Below are 23030 nucleotides of genomic sequence, written 5' to 3'. Positions count from 1 at the left end.
AGGGCTCTCAAGTTTGAAGAAAATATTGTCTTGAGATTACCACCTGTCAACGTTTGGGTACTAAGATCCGGGAGACGGTAGTGGTCGATGTTTCTGATACGAGGCAGCCGGGGCAAGCCTGGTGTTGATGCACCAACACCAGCACCAACACCAGCAGGCCCTTTTAACCAGTCTACTGATGTATTAGCTTATGTGTAGAGGCCTCATCAGGAGAGAGAGGCAGGGCCTCATCAGGAGAGAGAGAGGCAGGGCCATCAAGAGAGCATGATAAATGTATAGTTGTTTATAGTTTTTAATATTTTATATTGATTGATTGAGCAAACGTTAACCGAGATTTAAAAAATATGTCAACAAATCACTTCTACAATAAACTGTTTTAGCACCATCATGTAGTCCAGTCCAGTAATGACTTTGCACAGAGACTGCAAACGTGTCACTATTGAGAAATGGCAGACGTAGAAAGTTCCTTTCATGCAGCTTCGTAAGCGTGTGCATGTCTAGACTTGATAACGAGGCCTCGTCAAGACTCCAGTCATGTTGTTAGAACGTTTGGGTGTTGTCTCTTCCAAACCATGTGATTTATCTTCAGGAGGAACTAGTTTGGTATGAGCCTGGTGTTATCTGTGCTTCTCTGATCTCATGACTGTAAATATGGTACGCCTCCCCCAGATGTGGACCCAGAGGGCCTCATACTGCTCCCGTGACATCACTGCTCCTGTGACATCATCACAGCGACAGGAGTTGAGATTAGATAGTGGCAGATAAATCCACATTATTTTGTTATCTAATGTATGTATTTAACCCTCGTGCTGCCTTCGGGTCACATGACCCAAAGGTTCATAACGAACCATCGTTGTGTTTACCCAATTTTACCCAATACAAAAACAAATTAAAATAATTTTCTTTTAACCTTCGCAATGTGGGGGGTCTGAGACAGCCCAACGGTTAAAAGAAAAGGCTTCACTTTGTCTTTGTATGCGGTAAATCTGTCGCAATACGACGGTGGGTCACAATGACTGATGGGTCAGAATGACCCGAAGATAACACAAGGGTTAATCTATGGAATTCTCTCTCTCTCTTTCTCTCCCTCTCTCCCTCCCTCCCTCCCTAGGACGCAGTGAGGAAGCTTCATCCGCTCGTGTCTTTGACCATCTCCAGCCGAACAGACACGCCCTCTCTCTCTCTCTCCCTAGGACGCAGTGTCTTTGACCATCTCCAGCCGAACAGACACGGGCGTCCACGCCCTCTCTAACTCCGCCCACTTTGACCTACAACGCAGAAACAACAAACCCCCATTCTCAGAGGACGTCCTAGTCGACGCCCTCAACTTTCACCTGAGGCAGGAGCCAATCAGGTATGGGCTTTGTTGTTAAGTGAGCGGGGCCATAGAGATGTTGTGGCAGTTGACTGAAGGATCTGTGACTAAATGACGTTGAGTTTGACATATGTACCATATATTTTTTTAATAAAGCTGTGGTTTATACCCCGATTTAACATTTTTGGGAACGTTTTGGGTTGGGAACGTTTTGGATAGTGGCAGAATCCTGCTTTCTCTTTCACACACCGGGCCTGTGATAGGGATTATTACCAACTGCTGAGGGAAATCACCTGTGTGTGGGGAGGGGGGAGTAGAGGGGTGTGTCACCTGAACTCACAATACCTCAGTCAACACAACTGAGACAGAAATAAAAAGGACAAAAATGACTTTACACTAGCATTAAATATGAGCCATTATACCAGTTATTACATGTTGGGCTGTTCTGCCACATGTCCCCTGTTGTGGGTCATGTTTTCTGAACAGGGTTAGATGTTCTCTGAACATTTCAGTGTAGGGAGGGCTGTCTGATCACATCCTGCTTGACGGTCAACGCAAGGCCTGGCTCTGCGAGGTGTCACACTCAATCTCCTCCCTGGGAAACCTAACCTACTTTTGCTATAGTCTACTGAGTACTGTATGCTGGCAATATATATAATAACCTATTCTATTAATATTGAGAACAGACAGACTACAGGTCAGGAAGTCTTCAGCCTCCTAGGAAGCCGAGGGTGTTTTCTGCAAACCTGTTCTGCCCTTTGTTTCACTCGCTCTACGACCGCCTCCGAGGTCAGAGCACGCCCTCCTGCTGCGGTTGGAGCCACAGGATCTTCAACTAAACAAGAAAAGAGTCGTTCCAAAAAAAGCTGTGTCAGAATCTCTCTGAAACATTTCTCAGGTGTGTTTTGGGGGCCGCTAGATATTCATGTGTGTTTCATGTTTCTGTTTCTGTGTTTCAGGGTCAGCTGTGCCTACCGTGTGCCTGAAGGGTTCCACGCACGTTTCCGCGCCACGTCACGGACGTACGTGTACCGGCTGGCTGCCGGCGTGACCCGGCCCTCACAACTGCCCCTGGCTGACCTCAGGCTGCCGGCGTGACCCGGCCCTCACAACTGCCCCTGGCTGACCTCAGGCTGCCGGCGTGACCCGGCCCTCACAACTGCCCCTGGCTGACCTCAGGCTGTGCTGGGGCCTATGCAACACGTGAGTTACCTTGGCAACCAACGGCCCCTCCCCTAGCTGGGTCACAGTATGTGTTTGGTGTCTTTCTACAGAACCATGAGGAGATCCATCCTCTAACTGAGTTGTAGTCACCCCCCCATGAGAGCTCACCCCCCCCCCCCCCCCCCCCACACACACACAATTTCATGAGCCACACTGCCCTGCCTCTCTCTCCTGATGAGGCCCTGCCGTTCTCTCCTTATGAAGCCCTGCCTCTCTCTCTCTTCTGATGAGGCCCTGCCCCTCTCTCTCTCTTTCTTCTGATGAGGCCCTGCCTCTCTCTCTCTTCTGATGAGGCCCTGCCTCTCTCACTCTCCTGATTGTGTGTGTTTGTTTAAGGGAGCTGAACGTGGGGGCCATGTGTGAGGCTGCTTCCCTGCTGGTGGGGACCCATAACTTCAGCAGCTTCAGAGCGTTGAATTCTGAGACACCCTCCAAGGACCCTGTGAAGACCCTGGACCTGGCTCTCCTGGAGCCGGGAGAGGCGTTCGCTCACAGACACTTCCACAGGTAACACACCTCCACAAGTAACACACCTCCACACACCTCCACAGGTAACACACCTCCACAAGTAACACACCTCCACACACCTCCACAGGTAACACACCTCCACAGGTAACACACCTCCACAGGTAACACACCTCCACAGGTAACACACCTCCACACACTTCCACAGGTAACACACCTCCACACACCTCCACAGGTAACACACCTCCACAGGTAACACACCTCCACAGGTAACACACCTCCACACACCTCCACAGGTAACACACCTCCACAGGTAACACACCTCCACACACCTCCACACACCTCCACAGGTAACACACCTCCACAGGTAACACACCTCCACACACCTCCACAGGTAACACACCTCCACACACCTCCACAGGTAACACACCTCCACACACCTCCACAGGTAACACACCTCCACAGGTAACACACCTCCACACACCTCCACAGGTAACACACCTCCACAGGTAACACACCTCCACACACCTCCACAGGTAACACACCTCCACACACCTCCACAGGTAACACACCTCCACACACCGCCACAGGTAACACACCTCCACACACTTCCACAGGTAACACATCTACACACACCTCCACGGGTAACACACCTACACACACTTCCACGGGTAACACACCTACACACACCTCCACAGGTAACACACCTCCACACACTTCCACAGGTAACAACACCACAGGAAGTCTCTATTCTCACAGAGACAAAGAGATAAGAACATTGACCCTCTTGTGGGGGACATTTTGGAGAGGTCAACTCTACTGTATGTTTACAGAACACAACATAAATGAGTAGGAATGTAGACTCTGATACTTATAATAAAGTTAATATGCATGCAGGCTTTCAATCTGTTAGCCGGGCTTGATTCTGTGCACTTCAGGGGGGGAATAAAATAAAATGTTTAAATATACCATGCAAGGGTTTTACAACAGGCTTAAACACCCTTTCAGCCTTTACAGTAATTGTACATCTCTACCTCTTGTGTGTGTGTGCATGCCTGCCTGCCTGCGGGGGGGCAGATATAATCCAGAATGCTGCAGGAGTTCAAAGGGGAGGCGCATGATGTTGACAGGATTAAAGGGGAGGCGCATGATGTTGACAGGATTAAAGGGGAGGCGCATGATGTTGACAGGATTAAAGGGGAGGCGCATGATGTTGACAGGATTAAAGGGGAGGCGCATGATGTTGACAGGATTAAAGGGGAGGCGCATGATGTTGACAGGATTAAAGGGGAGGCGCATGATGTTGACAGGATTAAAGGGGAGGCGCATGATGTTGACAGGATTAAAGGGGAGGCGCATGATGTTGACAGGATTAAAGGGGAGGCGCATGATGTTGACAGGATTAAAGGGGAGGCGCATGATGTTGACAGGATTAAAGGGGAGGCGCATGATGTTGACAGGATTAAAGGGGAGGCGCATGATGTTGACAGGATTAAAGGGGAGGCGCATGATGTTGACAGGATTAAAGGGGAGGCGCATGATGTTGACAGGATTAAAGGGGAGGCGCATGATGTTGACAGGATTAAAGGGGAGGCGCATGATGTTGACAGGATTAAAGGGGAGGCGCATGATGTTGACAGGATTAAAGGGGAGGCGCATGATGTTGACAGGATTAAAGGGGAGGCGCATGATGTTGACAGGATTAAAGGGGAGGCGCATGATGTTGACAGGATTAAAGGGGAGGCGCATGATGTTGACAGGATTAAAGGGGAGGCGCATGATGTTGACAGGATTAAAGGGGAGGCGCATGATGTTGACAGGATTAAAGGGGAGGCGCATGATGTTGACAGGATTAAAGGGCCACTGGGTCTCCCCGTGCCAAATGGCACTTTCATGATCATTTATTATTAACCATCAGAATATGGTCTACAATATGGACATGACGGGGGGAGGGTGTGTGTACCCTGAATAAATTATTCCAAATAACCCTAACCACCCCCAGAGCACAACACAGACACATGACTTGGCGCGGTTGGCGCCCCCTGCTTAGCTTCTATTCCCTTTAACCTCAAATCAGTTTGTGATTTGTTTGTCGAGCAGTAAAACAGATTTTGAGGATGAAAAAACTAATGTGTACCGCATACATTTTCAAACGGCTTCTCAATTTAAAATATTCCATCTCTAAACCAAACACGACTAGCATCCATATGTCTGTTAACTTACTGTTTCAGCTCTTGGTTGGTGCAGTTGAAGTCTGCATGCATATTTCACGAGGGACACTATCATAAGGAACGGAAATAACATAAAGGAAAATCTACCTGTGAATTATTAAAACGTCAAAATTGAACTGCTTTTTATATTGCGGTAGCAGAAGAGTCGTAGTGTTAGATGAGGTTAGGAGTTGTGTTGAAGCCTTCCGCAGGGAAACTAGAATTAGCTCCATGTCATTGTTGACGGTTCATTACGTTCCATGATTAACCCTTGTGCTGCCTTCGGGTCACATGACCCAAAGGTTCATAACGAACCATCGTTGTGTTTACCCAATTTTACCCAATACAAAAACAAATAAAAATAATTTTCTTTTAACCATCGCAATGTGGGGGGTCTGAGACAGCCCGACAGTTAAAAGAAAATGATTCACTTTGTTTTGGTATGCGGTAAAGTTGTCGCAATACGACGGTGGGTCACAATGACTGATGGGTCAGAATGACCCGAAGATAACACAAGGGTTAAGCGTATGGAGCTTAGGGAGCTGGAAGCATCTGTCGTAGATCTAGACCTGTACTGCTGGTCCTACACCGGTACTGCTGGTCCTACACCGGTACTGCTGGTCCTACACCTGTACTGCTGGTCCTACACCGGTACTGCTGGTCCTACACCTGTACTGCTGGTCCTACACCGGTACTGCTGGTCCTACACCTGTACTGATGGTCCTACACCTGTACTGATGGTCCTACACCTGTACTGCTGGTCCTACACCTGTACTGATGGTCCTACACCTATACTGCTGGTCCTATTCACACACTTCACGGGCCTGCTGTCATATCCATCTGTTGTTAAAAGGCTGATGTCAGTATTATTGCCTGAGGGGTTGAACATCCAATTAATTTGCAAATTAATTGAAAATGGCTTTTGAAGTCAACACAGTCACTTTCACTGATGGACTCCACAAACACTGTCATTCATCTGTGTGTCTGTGTTCACGTCAAGATGGCAACGTTAACCCTTGTGTTATCTTCGGGTCATTCTGACCCATCAGTCATTGTGACCCACCGTCGTATTGCGACAACTTTACCGCATACAAAAACAAAGTGAAGCATTTTCTTTTAACCGTTGGGCTGTCTCAGACCCCCCACATTGCGAAGGTTAAAATAAAATTATTTTTATTTGTTTTTGTATTGGGTAAAATTGGGTAAACACAACGATGGTTCGTTATGAACCTTTGGGTCATGTGACCCGAAGGCAGCACGAGGGTTAAGGCAACATGCCTCCATGCAAATACTGAATTACCATATGATAGAGGTTGATTGTGAAGCCAGAGATGGGAAGTAGATTGTTCTGGTATCAGTACTTTTTACTTTTACTCCTTTCAAACCTGGGTTGTTACTTTTTGTATGAATGTATTAATATGATGTGTTAGTAGTAATGTCCTTTTTACTTAAGTATATGTCAGAGCCCATAATTCTATCATTTAAGTGTAAAAGTGTAGTCAGTACTTTGACCATACTGTTATCAGGCAGCACATTCATGTGTTTTGGAGGAGTGGCTTTTAAGGGGGGGGGTGGGGAGATATTTGGATTTAAATCCTTTCAAACTCAAGCTGAAATTACATGGTTTGCTAAACTTTCGAGGATCATGTTGTTTAATTGTAATTTGTTTAACTACAGCTCTTCTGGTTCTACCCATTGGCACTCATTTGCTTTTTCACAATGTATGCTTCATGTTTTGGCTACCCGCAATGTTTGGGGTTATCTCGTTGTTTATGATCATTGACCTATGCACTTTTTGTAAAGCTCTCTTTTGGAAGTCAATGTGGATAAAAGTGTCTGCTAAATGAATAAATGTAAACTTGCCTATCCTGCCAGTTTGAAATTACCAGTAAACCTGTTATGAAAACTAAGACCCAAACCTCTGCGAAAACATGAAAGTAAATTTGCATTGACCCAGTAGCCACAGTTGTCTCTCTTTCCGTCTAACTCCTAAATGCCCTCCCTCCCTCCTTTTTTTTCAACGCACACAGTGAAAGAAGAGACGAGAACAGAGGAGCCTAAAACACAGTAGATTAAAGCAGAGTACAATAGAGTACAGTAGAGAGTCCTCAAGTACTCATCAATGATGCAAAATATGCAAATATTTTTTCAACCTTTCGAAACTGTTCAGGTTTTAGGATCGAGGTCAACAGTAGCTGATCTGTTACAGTGTGGGTTTGAAAGGGAAGAATGATGCCTTCCTCAGAGATGTGTGTATATATATATATATATATACACACATATATATCTATTTTCTCATATCTTCCACTGTTTGGCATTCACTTCCTGGTTGTGTCCTTTCAGAGAGATCCAGTTCTGGGAGCTTACTTTCAAGAGTAGATCCTTTCTCTACAAACAGGTGCGTCTCAAGTGGCTTTCCTTCATTTTCACAAGATACCAAAAGGCCTTCCTATTAACGAACAAGTTTACAGTAGATGTTTAGCACCTCCTGCTGGCAAATATGGAACACTGACTGGTAAACATCAATGACATGTTGTGTTTGTACTTTTGCAAGCTCCCTAACCTGACCTCCTTATTGCCTCGCCTGTTTGCTGTTGTCCTGCAGGTGCGAAGGATGACTGGGGATCTGGTGGCGGTCGGCCAGGGAAAGCTCTCCGTCTCTCAGTTAGAGAAACTACTGGAGGCCCAAGACTCCCTGGCCTATCCCCAGAACCTGACCGCGCCCCCCCAGGGCCTGTTTCTGACTCAGGTGGAGTACCAGCAACAAGGTGAGATGCTGCAGCTGAGCTCCAGGGTTCTGATCGCCCCGGCAGCTCACTAGATAAGTATGTGTGCCATGTAGGCTGAGGCCTTACCGCACGGCCTGGGTTCCGGCTGTGAGGCCTTACCGCACGGCCTGGGTTCCGGCTGTGAGGCCTTACCGCACGGCCTGGGTTCCGGCTGTGAGGCCTTACCGCACGGCCTGGGTTCTGGCTGTGAGGCCTTACCGCACGGCCTGGGTTCCGGCTGTGAGGCCTTACCGCACGGCCTGGGTTCCAGCTGTGAGGCCTTACCGCACGGCCTGGGTTCCGGCTGTGAGGCCTTACCGCACGGCCTGGGTTCCGGCTGTGAGGCCTTACCGCACGGCCTGGGTTCCAGCTGTGAGGCCTTACCGCACGGCCATGTTGCCTTTTGCTGCATGTCTTCCACTCTCTCCTTTCCTGTCACTTCACTTAATTTCCTAACCCAAAAGAAAATAATCGAAATAAAGGCATATAAAGCAGGAAATATTGCTAAAAATGCATCTTCAAAAGACAGGGAGGGATGCATATGACTGTAGCTCAGAATGTGTTGTGATGATGGAAGATTGTGTTCCTGTTTCAGATCTCCATCCCTGCACCAGCCCTGTGGGGTGACATCAGGACAGAGTTCACCTACTTTAGATGTTTTCTAGGCCCATTTATGTCCGTCATGATGCAATTTATTCTTTCAAAATATACAAATAAATATTTGTATGTATGTTTATGTAACAATATGCCAATATTAATGTATTTGTATCAAGCTGTTATAAACGTACTGAATCTCAATGAAGATCCACAAAGTTTATTTCAACACATCATTCACATGACAACAACTTAGAACAGATTGTCGTCATGCTACATAACACCATAGTCCTCACAACTTGTGTTATAAGATCTGACATCTAATAATTCCTACATCAGCTTTGATATTAAACCTAAGTCTATTTACACTTAAAAACAATTTCTTTAGAATGAAGTAACTTTAGTGTCAAGTACACAAAGACAGTTTGTTCTAAGTGGAGCGTATGGGACCATAGACTGCTGCTCGGTGTTCAATGGAAAAAGTGGTAAGGGTCAACAAAGTGCACTCAAAACTGTACATCCAAACATCCTAGTCAAACTACATTCAAGCCTCTTGGCTTTAACCCTTGTGTTATCTTCGGGTCATTCTGACCCATCAGTCATTGTGACCCACCTTCGTATTGCGACAGATTTACCGCATACAAAGACAAAGTGAAGCATTTTCTTTTAACAGCTAGGCTGTCTCAGACCCCCCACATTGCAAAGGTTAAAAGAAAATTATTTTAATTTGTTTTTGTATTGGGTAAAATTGGGTAAACACAACGATGGTTCGTTATGAACCTTTGGGTCATGTGACCCGAAGGCAGCACGAGGGTTAACAAAGACCCAGCACAATATAGATACATGTTGCTCAACATGAAACACGATACTCTCGCTCATGATTACAAATTTGGCAGCGTTTTCTCATTCAATATAAACGTGCATACACGTCTTTCTCGCAACACAACATTCCAGAAAACAGTCAATAGAACAAACTCCAACTGCATTTTCAATGACAGTTGGAGGAAAATGAGGTTTGTAGGATACAGTTCTGGTTTATCAATAATTGCCCTTTGTTTGACAGCAATCAAATTAGAAGTCATGAACTTTGAAAATCAGCTTCAGCTACAATAGCTGTTTTAAGATTTACCCGTGATCAAGATGATAAACTGCTTATTTGCGTGCCTAGCGTCAGGAATGGCACCGCACTTTAAGCAGTGATGCAAAATCATTCGGCCAAACCAAAAAAATAAAGTCTAATGTGACAAGTACAGGCAATTCCGTCCAAGAATCCATACACACATTAATTCTGGCATACCCACTGTCCTTGAGTCAAATCTGCATTTGGCTTTAAAGAGAAAACAGTACACGTTTTCCGAAACCTGCCCAAATTTCAAGTGTCTCAGAACATGCACTTCAGGAAGGAATTCGGTTTGGTTGAATTGAGCACCTCAAAATTATGTTTCAAGTGACTGTTTTTTCAGAGGACAAAGCCACAGCTTGCTCACTAATGAAGTTGACAAAGTGCGTAATTTGAAATACTAACCCAGAAGATTGTGAAAGGACTGATGAGACCACTGGCTAGTTTATACCGTCAGATATGAACATGAAATAAAACAGGACAGAAGCAGTAACATAATGAAGTTTAAGTGTAGCTGCTAAAACATTGAGATGGTCCACGGTTGGAATTCCCAAACGCCCAAACCTTTGATCAAATATATGATGAATAGGCTACTTATCACTGGATTTATCTATATATCCTCAAAATGTATTTTGCTATCCAAGTATTCGCATTTGGACTAAAATCCCTGACTTCAGAATGAAATGAATGAAAATGAATTTAGCCTCATTCCCATTCCACTGTGTACGCTGCACACTAAAACAGTGCTACAAGTTTGCATAGAGCCTAAAACCCAACCATAACCATGTCAAAGTAACCGTACATAAAAAAATTAAATAAAAATATTCTCTGAACAATCATATTTCACTCTTTGTACTTTGAATTCCATTATAGGCATTTCATTATTATTATAATTTTTTAAAGAATTACATTTGTTTATATGTCCATCTCTGTAAACAATGAATTACCTCCTCAGCATCTATGTAGCTCTGGTAACAACAGAAACTCAATGTTGCTTGAGGCAAATATTTAAGGAATGCTCTTTTTGAGAGATAAAATTGTGTTTCGTTTTTTAAGCAATGTATTGTTTTCAGTACCTCCACAGACATGAGCAGAACGGGAGGTACTTCACTGTTAACACCCTTTCCTTCAGGCACACACAACAGGACTAAAGAGCACATATTTTATTAAGAAGCACAAAGAGTGAAAGACATTTCAGAGATTAAAACAATTAAACAAGGAAGTACAGGAGGACATGTCCATGTGTGTGTGGCTTCGGTTGTCTCCCAGTAATAAAAGAGTAAAACACTCCAGTCTGGGGGGGTAACCTAAAAGTTGTGGTCGCAGACTTCCACTTTAACTCGCGATTTTCTCAATTTCATCCAGATCGTCTGTGTCCAGTTTCTCGATCTTCTTGTCTGTGGAAAGCGTGGAGATGGAGAGTCAGAGCTTCTGAAAACACGTCCAGTGAATCTAGGCAGCTGCTTGGGAATATTCGGTTTCCCAACCAACCGACACATACAGTAGTCCTCTTTCTACAAACGACATTTCACTAAAGTTGCACTTTTGTAAACACTTATACGCTTCACACAGGAACGAACACTCAGAGTTCTCCCAGCAGCAACTAGCTTAAGTTTCTACTAGACTAGCTGTAACATTATTTCATGATTAAATAATAATAATAATAATCAGTTGGCCATTACATCACAAACATTAGGCCTACATTGCGAATATTAATTTTAACTCAAATATAGCTAACTTATAGGCAGGTTAGGCAATGTTACTGAGAAGCACTTTGTCATATTTGCAAAGAGTAACTTCACGTCTCGATGGCAACCAATATTTCTAAAGGTTTTGACAGTAATATGAAATCATTCTGACATCTGTGGGTGTCGCAATACTGTAATAAACACGACCAATCATTAAGGGGTACCCTGACTATTGATTGGACGGGCTAGCTGTCTGTCTACCAACCTGCACGCACTCTGCCCCTCCACTCAATGCTCGTTACTAGGGGTGGGGGGGGAAATCGATTCGAATTTGAATCGCGATTCAGTGTTCTAGCTATTCATATCGATTCACAAATTTCATTTTTTTTTTTTTTTTTTATAACAATGAGTTTACTACACTGCAAGAAAAACTATACATTTCAAGATTTTAATTACGGGTGGAACGGTAGACTGAAGTCACGGTTCGGTTCATATCGTGGTTCAGACATCAACGTTCGGTACAATGGAGGGAAAAGCAAAACAAACCAGGTTCCTCTACAAGTGAATACGGCGCATTGAAGATGACATGTAAATTCCGATTGCTTCAGTGATTTTTTTTGCCCTATTTGTATGTGTATCTAAAGGCTGGTTAAGCACTGTAGGGAGGAGAAGTTGAAAAAAAATATTGTCTCCTTCCAGTGATTGGCACACCTGGGTGATGGTGTCGGATATTTTTGTCATTTAGCACACGCCAGATGCGTTATATGCGTTAGCATGTTAGATGTATTTCCACTTACATACCCCACAACTGCTGAACAACGCCGACACACAGTGCTTGTCTTATCCAACACTCTCTCGCCTGTACTACTGTACTGTAACTACTGTAAGTTTTCCCAAACTTGCAATCTTAAAGAGGCCGGCGGGTCCTCTATCTCTCATGGGTCGCTAGCTAGCTATCTCTGACTCACGGCGGCGCCAATCAGAGCTTCAGAGCTAAGGCGGGGCTACAGATTAGGTGTCCCTAAAGAACACGAGGATCTAACAGTAGTTCCGCAATACATTAATTAATTTGCATGCAACTTTGATTTATTTTATACCGTGTATTCTCCATGTAATTTCATGCACCGAACCGTGACGCCCGTACCGTTTCGGTTCAATACGAATACATGTACCGTTCCACCCCTAGTTTTGATGCATTGGGATCAACACTTAACTGCCTATCACAGTCAAATAGAAACAAGTAACACTAAACAGCAAACTGGAATCAAATGTAAGCATATATTGAATCGAAATTTGATTACAAATCGCAAAAATTGTGAATCGATTTTTAATCGAATCGTGACCAAGAATCGAATCGTGAGGTACCAAAAGATTCCCACCCCTACTCGTTACTGTAGTTTTATGGGAGTGGCTTTGATGGGAGGAGGTGGGATTTTTTGGTTTGATTCGTGTCAAACAAAAGCTAAAATAGCTAGCTTCGTGCAACTTGCCTACCCTGCCTTTAACGTACATTTAACTAGCTAGCTAGTTAACGTTCTCTCTGGCGCTGTCTAGAGGATGTATCCTCTGCCCTGTCACCGCCAGGTCAGGGCAGTCATGTTGTTTAATTGTAACTTGTTTAACTACATGCTCTTATGTTTTTTCCCATTTTCCCTTATTTGCTTTTCACAATGTATGCTTCATGTTTTGGCTACCCGCAATGTCTCACTGTTTTATGATCAGTGACCTATGCACTTTTGTAAAGCTCTCTTGGAAGTCGCTTTGGATAAAACCGGTTAATGTGGTTAGGGGTGTGTGGAGCTTGTGTGCTTAGGGGTGTGTGGAGCTTGTGTGCTTAGGGGTGTATGGAGGGCTTACTGAAGTGATCCTGGATCCGGTTAAGAATGTTCATACTGAACTTGCTGTCCACCATGTTGATGGCCAGCCCCCTTTTCCCAAAGCGGCCTGTACGTCCAATCCGGTGCAGGTACGTCTCGTTGTCTGGGTTACCATCCCGGTCCACCGGCAGGTCAAAGTTGATTACCACAGAAACCTGCTCCACATCGATACCTGGAGGTCAGGGTTAGCCTTGGTAAACAGGTAAAGCCTTGCTTCTATTGCAGCCCTTTGTGCTCAGACATGTTTAGTATCTTTCTAATCTGTTCTGTTGTCAAATACTAAGAGGGGAAAAATGCTCTTTGTGGTAAACCAATCAGATTTGACAGTCACTTTAAACTGCCACTGTGAACAAGACTTATCAACTTGTAGTTCCACAAAACTGTCCAACTCAACCCATTTACACAAGCTGGACATGTTTGGTACATGTACATAACATTTAGAACATTCCTACCAGTTTACTGTGCATTTTTATTAGCATTTCTATAATAACCTGTATTTGAGGTCATGTGATTAAATGAGGTGCCAGCAGGCTGTTTTTTTGTGGCTGGGGGCACCAGGGTGTGGCAGGGAGCACCAGGGTGTGGCTGGGGGCACCAGGGTGTGGCAGGGAGCACCAGGGTGTGGCAGGGGGCACCAGGGTGTGGCAGGGGGCACCAGGGTGTGGCAGGGAGCACCAGGGTGTGGCAGGGAGCACCAGGGTGTGGCAGGGAGCACCAGGGTGTGGCAGGGGGCACCAGGGTGTGGCTGGGGGCACCAGGGTGTGGCTGGGGGCACCAGGGTGTGGCAGGGAGCACCAGGGTGTGGCAGGGGGCACCAGGGTGTGGCAGGGGGCACCAGGGTGTGGCAGGGAGCACCAGGGTGTGGCAGGGAGCACCAGGGTGTGGCAGGGAGCACCAGGGTGTGGCTGGGGGCACCAGGGTGTGGCAGGGAGCACCAGGGTGTGGCAGGGGGCACCAGGGTGTGGCAGGGAGCACCAGGGTGTGGCTGGGGGCACCAGGGTGTGGCAGGGAGCACCAGGGTGTGGCAGGGGGCACCAGGGTGTGGCAGGGAGCACCAGGGTGTGGCAGGGAGCACCAGGGTGTGGCTGGGGGCACCAGGGTGTGGCTGGGGGCACCAGGGTGTGGCTGGGGGCACCAGGGTGTGGCAGGGAGCACCAGGGTGTGGCTGGGGGCACCAGGGTGTGGCAGGGAGCACCAGGGTGTGGCAGGGAGCACCAGGGTGTGGCAGGGAGCAGGCAGTACCTCTGGCACAGACGTTGGTGGTCACCAGCACCTTCTCCTTGCCGTCACGGAAGCGGTCGATGACGGCGGCCCTCTGCTCCACCTGCATCTCTCCACTGAGCAGCGCCACCTGGTGGCCCTCCCTGGACAGCTCCCCCGCCAGCCAGCCGGCCGTCTTCCTGGTCTGAGACACAGGAATGGACAAGCTCACACAAACTCTGGACAACTTTCAGAAGCTTTTTTCACATATTACCAAACTTCTGAGGAATACAATAGCTGGAAAATCACAAACACCCAGAACCACCTGTAATTCCGTCTGACTTGCATCCAATCAAGAAATGAACAGGTGGAGACAAACAAACGTGACAACACAGAACGATACCACTGCCCTCCCTCCCTCCCTCTCTCTCCCTCTCTCTCCCTCTCTCTCCCTCCCTCTCTCTCCCGCCCTCCCTCCCACCCCAGTCACACACACACACACACACCCCAGTCACACACACACACACCCCAGTCACACACACACACACCCCAGTCACACACACACACACACACACACCCCAGTCACACACACACACACACACACACACACACACACACACACACCCCAGTCACACACACACACACTCACACACCCCAGTCACACACACACACTCACACACCCCAGTCACACACACACTCCAGTCACACACACACACCCCAGTCACACACACACACTCACACACACCCCAGTCACACACACACACACCCCAGTCACACACACACTCACACACCCACACACCCCAGTCACACCCACACACCCCAGTCACACACACACTCACACACCCCAGTCACACACACACTCACACACCCCAGTCACACACACACACCCCAGTCACACACACACACCCCAGTCACACACACACACCCCAGTCACACACACACTCACACACCCCAGTCACACACACACTCACACACCCCAGTCACACACACACTCACACACCCCAGTCACACACACACACACACGCTTCTACTACTAACCTACAAATCTCTGCATGGATTGGCACCACTGTACCTCTCCGGTCTCCTTGCACCCTATTGCCCCGCAAGGACACTTAGATCTCAAGATGCCGGCTATCTGGTGGTTCCCAAAATTAAGAAAAAAACAGCTGGAGGTAGGGCGTTCTCATATAGAGCGCCTCTTCTCTGGAATAAACTACCCATCTCAATTAGGGAGTCTGATACTGTTTCGACGTTTAAAATTAGGTTAAAAACGTTATTGTTTAGTCAATTCTACGACTGTTAAAGGTAAGTATGTTACTAGTTGGAGGCAACGGGGGACGGGTTGTTTCCATCCTTATTTTTTAAGTATAACTTATTTTAGAGTTCTCTTCCCCTGGAACAGATTTCATGTTCCAAATGAGGGGGGCTGTCGCTGTCTTGGTGTGTGGGGTTGCATCAAATTCCCCTTTTTTGCTCTGTTAAATTGCTGCACCAGTCCACACTTGACCGGTGGGGATCTCATTCTATTATGACTGTAACTGTTAGCTGCTCCTGGCATTCTCTAATCCCTGCTCTCCTCTCTCTCTGTCCCCCCCCACACACATCCCTGTGGTGTGGGGGTTTGAGTTGTCAGCACCTGCCTGGTCGTCGGTCAGCCAACGCTGGACCTGGTCGCGAGTCTCCCGGTCCTGTCCTACATCTATAAAGTTAAATAATGGATTTTGGTGTTTTAAAAACCCATCGACACTGTATGACTATGTTTAGCCTGTGTTCTGCTCCTCTCTCCCACCAACCGTCTCTGGAGGAGGGGATCCCTCTCTGAATTGCTCCTCCCAAGGTTTCTTCCATTTTTTTTTTTCTCCTGTTGAGAGTTTTTTGGGAGTTTTTCCTTGTCTTCCTTGAGGGTTTAGGTTGGTTGAGGGGCAGTTTTATGGGCATATGTGAAGCCCTCTGTGACATGCTTGCGTGTAAAAAGGGCTATACAAATAAATTTGATTTGATTTGACACTCACACACACACCCCAGTCACACACACACACCCCAGTCACACTCACACACCCCAGTCACACTCACACACCCCAGTCACACTCACACACCCCAGTCACACTCACACACCCCAGTCACACTCACACACCCCAGTCACACTCACACACCCCAGTCACACTCACACACCCCAGTCACACTCACACACCCCAGTCACACTCACACACCCCAGTCACACTCACACACCCCAGTCACACTCACACACCCCAGTCACACTCACACACCCCAGTCACACTCACACACCCCAGTCACACTCACACACCCCAGTCACACTCACACACCCCAGTCACACTCACACACCCCAGTCACACTCACACACCCCAGTCACACACACACACCCCAGTCACACACACACACCCCAGTCACACACACACACCCCAGTCACACACACACACCCCAGTCACACACACACACCCCAGTCACACACACACACCCCAGTCACACACACACACCCCAGTCACACACACACACCCCAGTCACACACACACACCCCAGTCACACACACACACCCCAGTCACACACACACACCCCAGTCACACACACACACCCCAGTCACACACACACACCCCAGTCACACACACACTCACGTGACAGAAGATCATAGCCTGAGCGATGGTGATGGCTCCGTAGATGTTGCAGAGGGCCACAAACTTCTCCTCCTTGCTGTTGCAGAGGACATAGTACTGCTTGATGGTGTCCAGGGTCTCCTCCTCGCGCTTCAGCTTGATGATGTTGGGGTCGGGGACGATCCGCTGGGCAAAGTTCCACACCGTCTCCTCGAAGGTGGCCGAGAACAGCAGCATCTGGCACACCTTGGGCAGCATCCTGGAGATCCACATGTCACACTTCACACCCTGGAGATCCACATGTCACACTTCACACCCATCTGGGACGGCTCACGCATCAACTGCACACCTTTTAACTTGTATTATTTTAACTTCTGATCATTGAAAGGAATAGGAAGGTATATCGGCTTGATATACAGGGTCAGTCTGTCAACATATTTGTTTACCAAATGGTTTGTTCTTGTTTACATGATGTATGATAGACGTAAAAGACATTAAGCTTGTTAGGTTGTGTGGGCACTGGGCAGGTACATGTTAGGTTGTGTGGGCACAGACATGAAGCATGTTAGGTTGTGTGGGCACAGACATGAAGCATGTTAAGTTCTGTGGGCACAGACATGAAGCATGTTAGGTTGTGTGGGCACAGACATGAAGCATGTTAGGTTGTGTGGGCACAGACATGAAGCATGTTCGGTTATGTGGGCACAGACATGAAGCATGTTAGGTTGTGTGGGCACAGACATGAAGCATGTTAGGTTGTGTGGGCACAGACATGAAGCATGTTAAGTTCTGTGGGCACAAACATCAAGCATGTTAGGTTGTGTGGGCACAGACATGAAGCATGTTAGGTTGTGTGGGCAGAGACATTAAGCATGTTAGGTTGTGTGGGCAGAGACATTAAGCACGTTAGGTTGTGTGGGCAGACATTTAAGCATGTTAGGTTGTGTGGGCAGAGCTATTAAGCACGTTAGGTTGTGTGGGCAGAGACATTAAGCACGTTAGGTTGTGTGGGCAGAGACATTAAGCACGTTAGGTTGTGTGGGCAGAGACATTAAGCATGTTAGGTTGTGTGGGCAGAGACATTAAGCATGTTAGGTTGTGTGGGCAGAGCTATTAAGCACGTTAGGTTGTGTGGGCAGAGACATTAAGCACGTTAGGTTGTGTGGGCAGAGACATTAAGCATGTTAGGTTGTGTGGGCAGAGACATTAAGCATGTTAGGTTGTGTGGGCAGAGACATTTAAGCATATTAGGTTGTGTGGGCAGAGACATTTAAGCATGTTAGGTTGTGTGGGCAGAGACATTAAGCATGTTAGGTTGTGTGGGCAGAGACATTAAGCATGTTAGGTTGTGTGGGCAGAGACATTTAAGCATATTAGGTTGTGTGGGCAGAGACATTTAAGCATGTTAGGTTGTGTGGGCAGAGATATTAAGCAAGTTAGGTTGTGTGGGCAGAGACATTAAGCATGTTAGGTTGTGTGGGCAGAGACATTTAAGCATATTAGGTTGTGTGGGCAGAGACATTAAGCATTTTAGGTTGTGTGGGCAGAGACATTAAGCATGTTAGGTTGTGTGGGCAGGTGCTCACCTCTGGATGCGGATGCTCTGGTCCTGGTGTCCCTGTGTGGCAATCATCACGTCAGCCTCGTCCAGAACAAACACCTTGATCTTCTTGGGGTCGATGAACTTGAACTTGAGGCACCAGTCCAGCATGGTGCCGGGGGTTCCTATGACGACCTGCTCCTGCAGCTTGACCCCTCTCTGTACTGGATGAGGACGAGGAAGGACTGACATTCTCTCCATGCTAATTCTCTCCCGTCACCAGTGTTATGACGATCATAGCTAGTTACACATGGCTGCTGCCGTTCACAGCAAATCCTCCACTACAACAACATACTGAACATCCTCATCCTCAACAGGAGTTACAATGCATAAATAATAAAAGTGCAGTTACGTTTGTTGCCTCTGATAGCGTAGACCAGCTGAACCTCAGGGTAGAACTTCCCCATCTGCTCGATGACCTTGCCAGTCTGCAGAGCCAGCTCATAGGTGGGGGACACACACAGGCACTGAGGAGAGAGTTACACACACACACACTGAGGAGAGAGTTACACACACACAGGCACTGAGGAGAGAGTTACACACACACAGGCACTGAGGAGAGTTACACACACACAGGCACTGAGGAGTTACACACACACACAGGCACTGAGGAGAGAGTTACACACACACAGGCACTGAGGAGAGAGTTACACACACACAGGCACTGAGGAGAGAGTTACACACACACAGGCACTGAGGAGAGAGTTACACACACACAGGCACTGAGGAGAGTGTTACACACACACAGGCACTGAGGAGAGAGTTACACGCACACACAGGCACTGAGGAGAGAGTTACACGCACACACAGGCACTGAGGAGAGAGTTACACACACACAGGCACTGAGGAGAGAGTTACACCCACACAGGCACTGAGGAGAGAGTTACACACACACAGGCACTGAGGAGAGAGTTACACACACAGGCACTGAGGAGAGAGTTACACACACACAGGCACTGAGGAGAGAGTTGCACACACACACACACAGGCACTGAGGAGAGAGTTGCACACACACAGGCACTGAGGAGAGAGTTACACACACACACACAGGCACTGAGGAGAGAGTTACACACGCAGGCACTGAGGAGAGAGTTACACACACAGGCACTGAGGAGAGAGTTACACACACAGGCACTGTGGAGAGTTACACACACAGGCACTGAGGAGTTACACACACAGAGGCACTGAGGAGAGAGTTACACACACAGAGGCACTGAGGAGAGAGTTACACACACAGGCACTGTGGAGAGAGTTACACACACAGGCACTGAGGAGAGAGTTACACACACAGGCACTGTGGAGAGAGGGAGGACCAGCACTGAGGCCAAGATTCAACTGACGCTGGAAGGGGGTCAGGCTTACCTGAGGCCACTTGTTGTTGGGGTCGACGTGACTGAGCATGGCCAGGACGAAGGCAGCCGTCTTGCCCGTGCCAGACTGGGATTGGGCAATCAGGTTCTGAGGACTGTAACACAATAGGAGACCATGTCACGACAAGGGGGGCGGGGGGGGGGGAATAGAAAGTGAGAGAGATGGAGAAAGGGAAAGAAATAGAGAAGGAGAGAAATAGACAGAAAAAAAAGAGGTCCAGAAGTGGCTTGAGCATCGTATCTCCTGCAAGCATGCAGCATTATGTCCTCACGGTTCAGCGAGCATCATGGGTAAAGCGTTCTCCTGGATCTTGGAGGGCCGGTTGAAACCCATGGCGTACACACCTTTCAGCAACTGAGGTTTGCTGTTGAGGAAAAAGTTATTAACAATAACCAGCTAAAGGAAGAGGATTGTCAACGATTCAAAATAATCTTTGTATCACAAGGTGGACATTTAGCAGGGCAACTAACAGTCTCAGTTCCTCGAATGACTTGACAGAGTAGAGAGGAGAATTAGGATCCCTCTGTAGTACTTCGACCTGATTGGTTGTGTTGACCAGATTACTGCGTATCAATTTATTCAACAACGACTGGGCCGCCTTGTCATCTGAAAACAGAGAAACACGAGTGTCATTTTGATGGTACATTATTACAGATCTGTTATACAAAATATCAGCTTAGTCTCAGTAATAACCTTTATCATCCTCCTCCGTCTTGTCTCCTTCGGCTCTGTCTGGCTTCGCAGCGCTGCTTGCTTCTGGTGAGGTCGCTGTGGTTGAGGTGCCTTTAGAACAATGTTACCCGTTGACAATAATTGAGGGACTTGTCGCTCTTGTTGGCTAGTTGTAACTGATTTAACTATTTGTACTCGCTGTGAATTATATTATTGTTGATTGCTTTCCTCCAGGTACACTAGCACTTTTGAGGATCATGTTGATTAATTTTGTTAAACTACAAGCTCTTCTGGTTCTACCCATTGGCACTTATTTGCTTTTCACAATGTATGCTTCATGTTTTGGCTACCCGCAATGTTTGGGGCTATCTCGCTGTTTATGATCATTGACCTATACACTTTTTGTAAAGCTCTTGGAAGTCGCTTTGGATAAAAGCGTCTGCTAAATGAAAACAATGTAATGGTACCCATCAACTCAGGCTATGGCCAGTTCAGGGTAAGTTAGATTAATTTACTCTTGGAATATAATATATCGTGTGATTTCCTCTCACCATTTTCTTCTGGCTTGTCGCTGATTTGCAGGGTTCCAATCTGCAAAAGAAGTACAGAGGCTGTTAACTAGATTTCGAAGGCGACGTCCGATGTCATCATTGATGGGACTCGCTGTAATGTCCACGTTGTGATTGCATGCAACCTAGTAGGGCTGGACACGAGTCTTGTGTCAGCGTGCTGGCTTTCAAGCGATGTATAAAACCTCTAACTAACACAGACGGCCTGGGTTAATCGCAATACATTTGGTCAAGCCAAAAATGCTGTAGGCCAGCAAACTCACGTTAGTTAAAGACACTGATAAAAGTTAGTTGGATAGCATGCTTATTAGCAAGCGCCCACTGCTGCGTCAGCAAGCTAGCCTAGTTTGCTATAGGAGCAGATAAATGACAGAGAGACAAACACTTCAGGTAGTTATAATACGTAGAATAACAACCTAAAAAATGCAAGTGGCCACACAACGGGCCCATGGTCAGACACATTTGACAAAGACAAGTTCGGCTTGTACGACTTACAGATTCCGCCGCGGCTTCCTGCTCGTCCACCGCCAGGGCCCAAGAGTCTGTAGCCATGATGCCAGCTGTTCTCAGTGTGCTAATGCTTCAATTTCTCCACCAAAACTGTTTTCGCTTCGGTGCCGACCAGATAACCTCGCTAGGAAGACTAGCTATAAGTTTCGAAAGTCCGTAAAAGAAACTAATTTGTACAATGGCGTGACGAATTCAGCTCCGAGTGCCCCAGTACGACCGACCAGCCTTCCGGGTGGAGAGACGATACAACATAAGATGGGTTCCCCCTGGCAAGCGCTTCATCCTTTCTCACGACGAGTATAAAAAAAAGTCGGTTTACGGTTTATTTTAGAATCCAATAATTTGTAGCGAATGTTTTTTACATTTTGATTGAGATCAATATATTGTTATTTTATATTCGTGTATTTTAGGACATGTTTCTTAGCAGTGAGACCACCCGAGTCGGTCTGTAGATGTCGCCCAAAACGTCCAACCTGAAGAACTCTTTCAATAACTATTTGGGTGTGCTCAAGCCTTCGGCGAGAGCACAACCTTTGTTCTCTCACATATATATTTATTGGGTGTGCTCAAGCCTTCGGCGAGAGCACAACCTTTGTTCTCTCACATATATATTTATTTATTATTATTATTTATTTTCGCCCCCCTAAGGATCAGTCAATATTTGGACTACATACACAACGGCGGTGTCAAAAGGTTCGTCTTGGTAGCGATTGCGTTGGTTGTATTTTTATTTACGTTCCGTTGCATGGTTTAAGTAGAAATTGCGTTTTTGTGGTGAAAAGTGAAGCTAACGGTGGCTAATTTGCTAGCCACAGTCACTGACGTTACTAACGTCACTACGTCACTAACGTCACGAAAACACGCGTGACTACCTGTAGCAGAACATTCGTTTCACATCTGTTAACTTGGGGGATAGCTAGGCTAACTATAGCTTTACTGCAAGGCAGCTGCAGAAACGCCACAAGCAAAGAGGCCAGGGTGATAACTATTTACTCATTTTACTTTGTGATGTGAAACACAATTATGAAATGTCCATCCATCCATCCATCATCTTCCGCTTGTCCGGGGGTCGGGTCGCGGGGGCAGCAACCTAAGCAGGGAGGCCCAGACTTTCCTCTCCCCGGCCACTTCCACCAGCTCTTCCTGGGGGACCCCGAGGCGTTCCCAGGCCAGCCGAGAGACATAGTCCCTCCAGCGTGTCCTGGGTCTTCCCCGGGGCCTCTTCCCAGTGGGACGTG

General features: G+C 47.0%; 2 protein-coding genes across 2 annotated transcripts; one reads left to right on the top strand and one right to left on the bottom strand.

Moving 5' to 3' along the window:
* Nucleotides 1-651: 651 nt before the first annotated feature.
* pusl1 (pseudouridine synthase like 1) lies at nt 652-8780 on the top strand. Its single transcript, XM_062461702.1, has 9 exons — nt 652-717; nt 1112-1138; nt 1194-1354; nt 2275-2395; nt 2490-2518; nt 2876-3046; nt 7558-7612; nt 7820-7982; nt 8578-8780. The coding sequence occupies exons 1-9, from the start codon at nt 652-654 to the stop codon at nt 8607-8609; spliced, it is 825 nt and encodes a 274-aa protein (XP_062317686.1). The 3' UTR covers nt 8610-8780.
* Nucleotides 8781-22052, bottom strand: ddx19b (DEAD-box helicase 19b). The gene is made up of 12 exons (XM_062473998.1): nt 21778-22052; nt 21265-21304; nt 20735-20824; nt 20512-20647; nt 20313-20405; nt 20033-20135; nt 19023-19137; nt 18657-18834; nt 17092-17329; nt 14504-14666; nt 13242-13433; nt 8781-11093 (listed from the first exon to the last, which is right to left on the bottom strand). Exons 1-12 carry the CDS (start codon nt 21832-21834, stop codon nt 11032-11034), a joined length of 1467 nt encoding a protein of 488 aa, XP_062329982.1. The 5' UTR covers nt 21835-22052; the 3' UTR covers nt 8781-11031.
* Between the last annotated feature and the right edge of the window lie 978 nt (nt 22053-23030).

The sequence above is a fragment of the Osmerus eperlanus genome, chromosome 1 (genome assembly GCF_963692335.1).
Source record: "Osmerus eperlanus chromosome 1, fOsmEpe2.1, whole genome shotgun sequence".
Lineage (NCBI taxonomy): Eukaryota > Metazoa > Chordata > Actinopteri > Osmeriformes > Osmeridae > Osmerus > Osmerus eperlanus.
The sequence above is the reverse complement of the archived record's forward strand: the minus strand, read 5'-3'. Positions and strand labels throughout refer to the sequence as shown.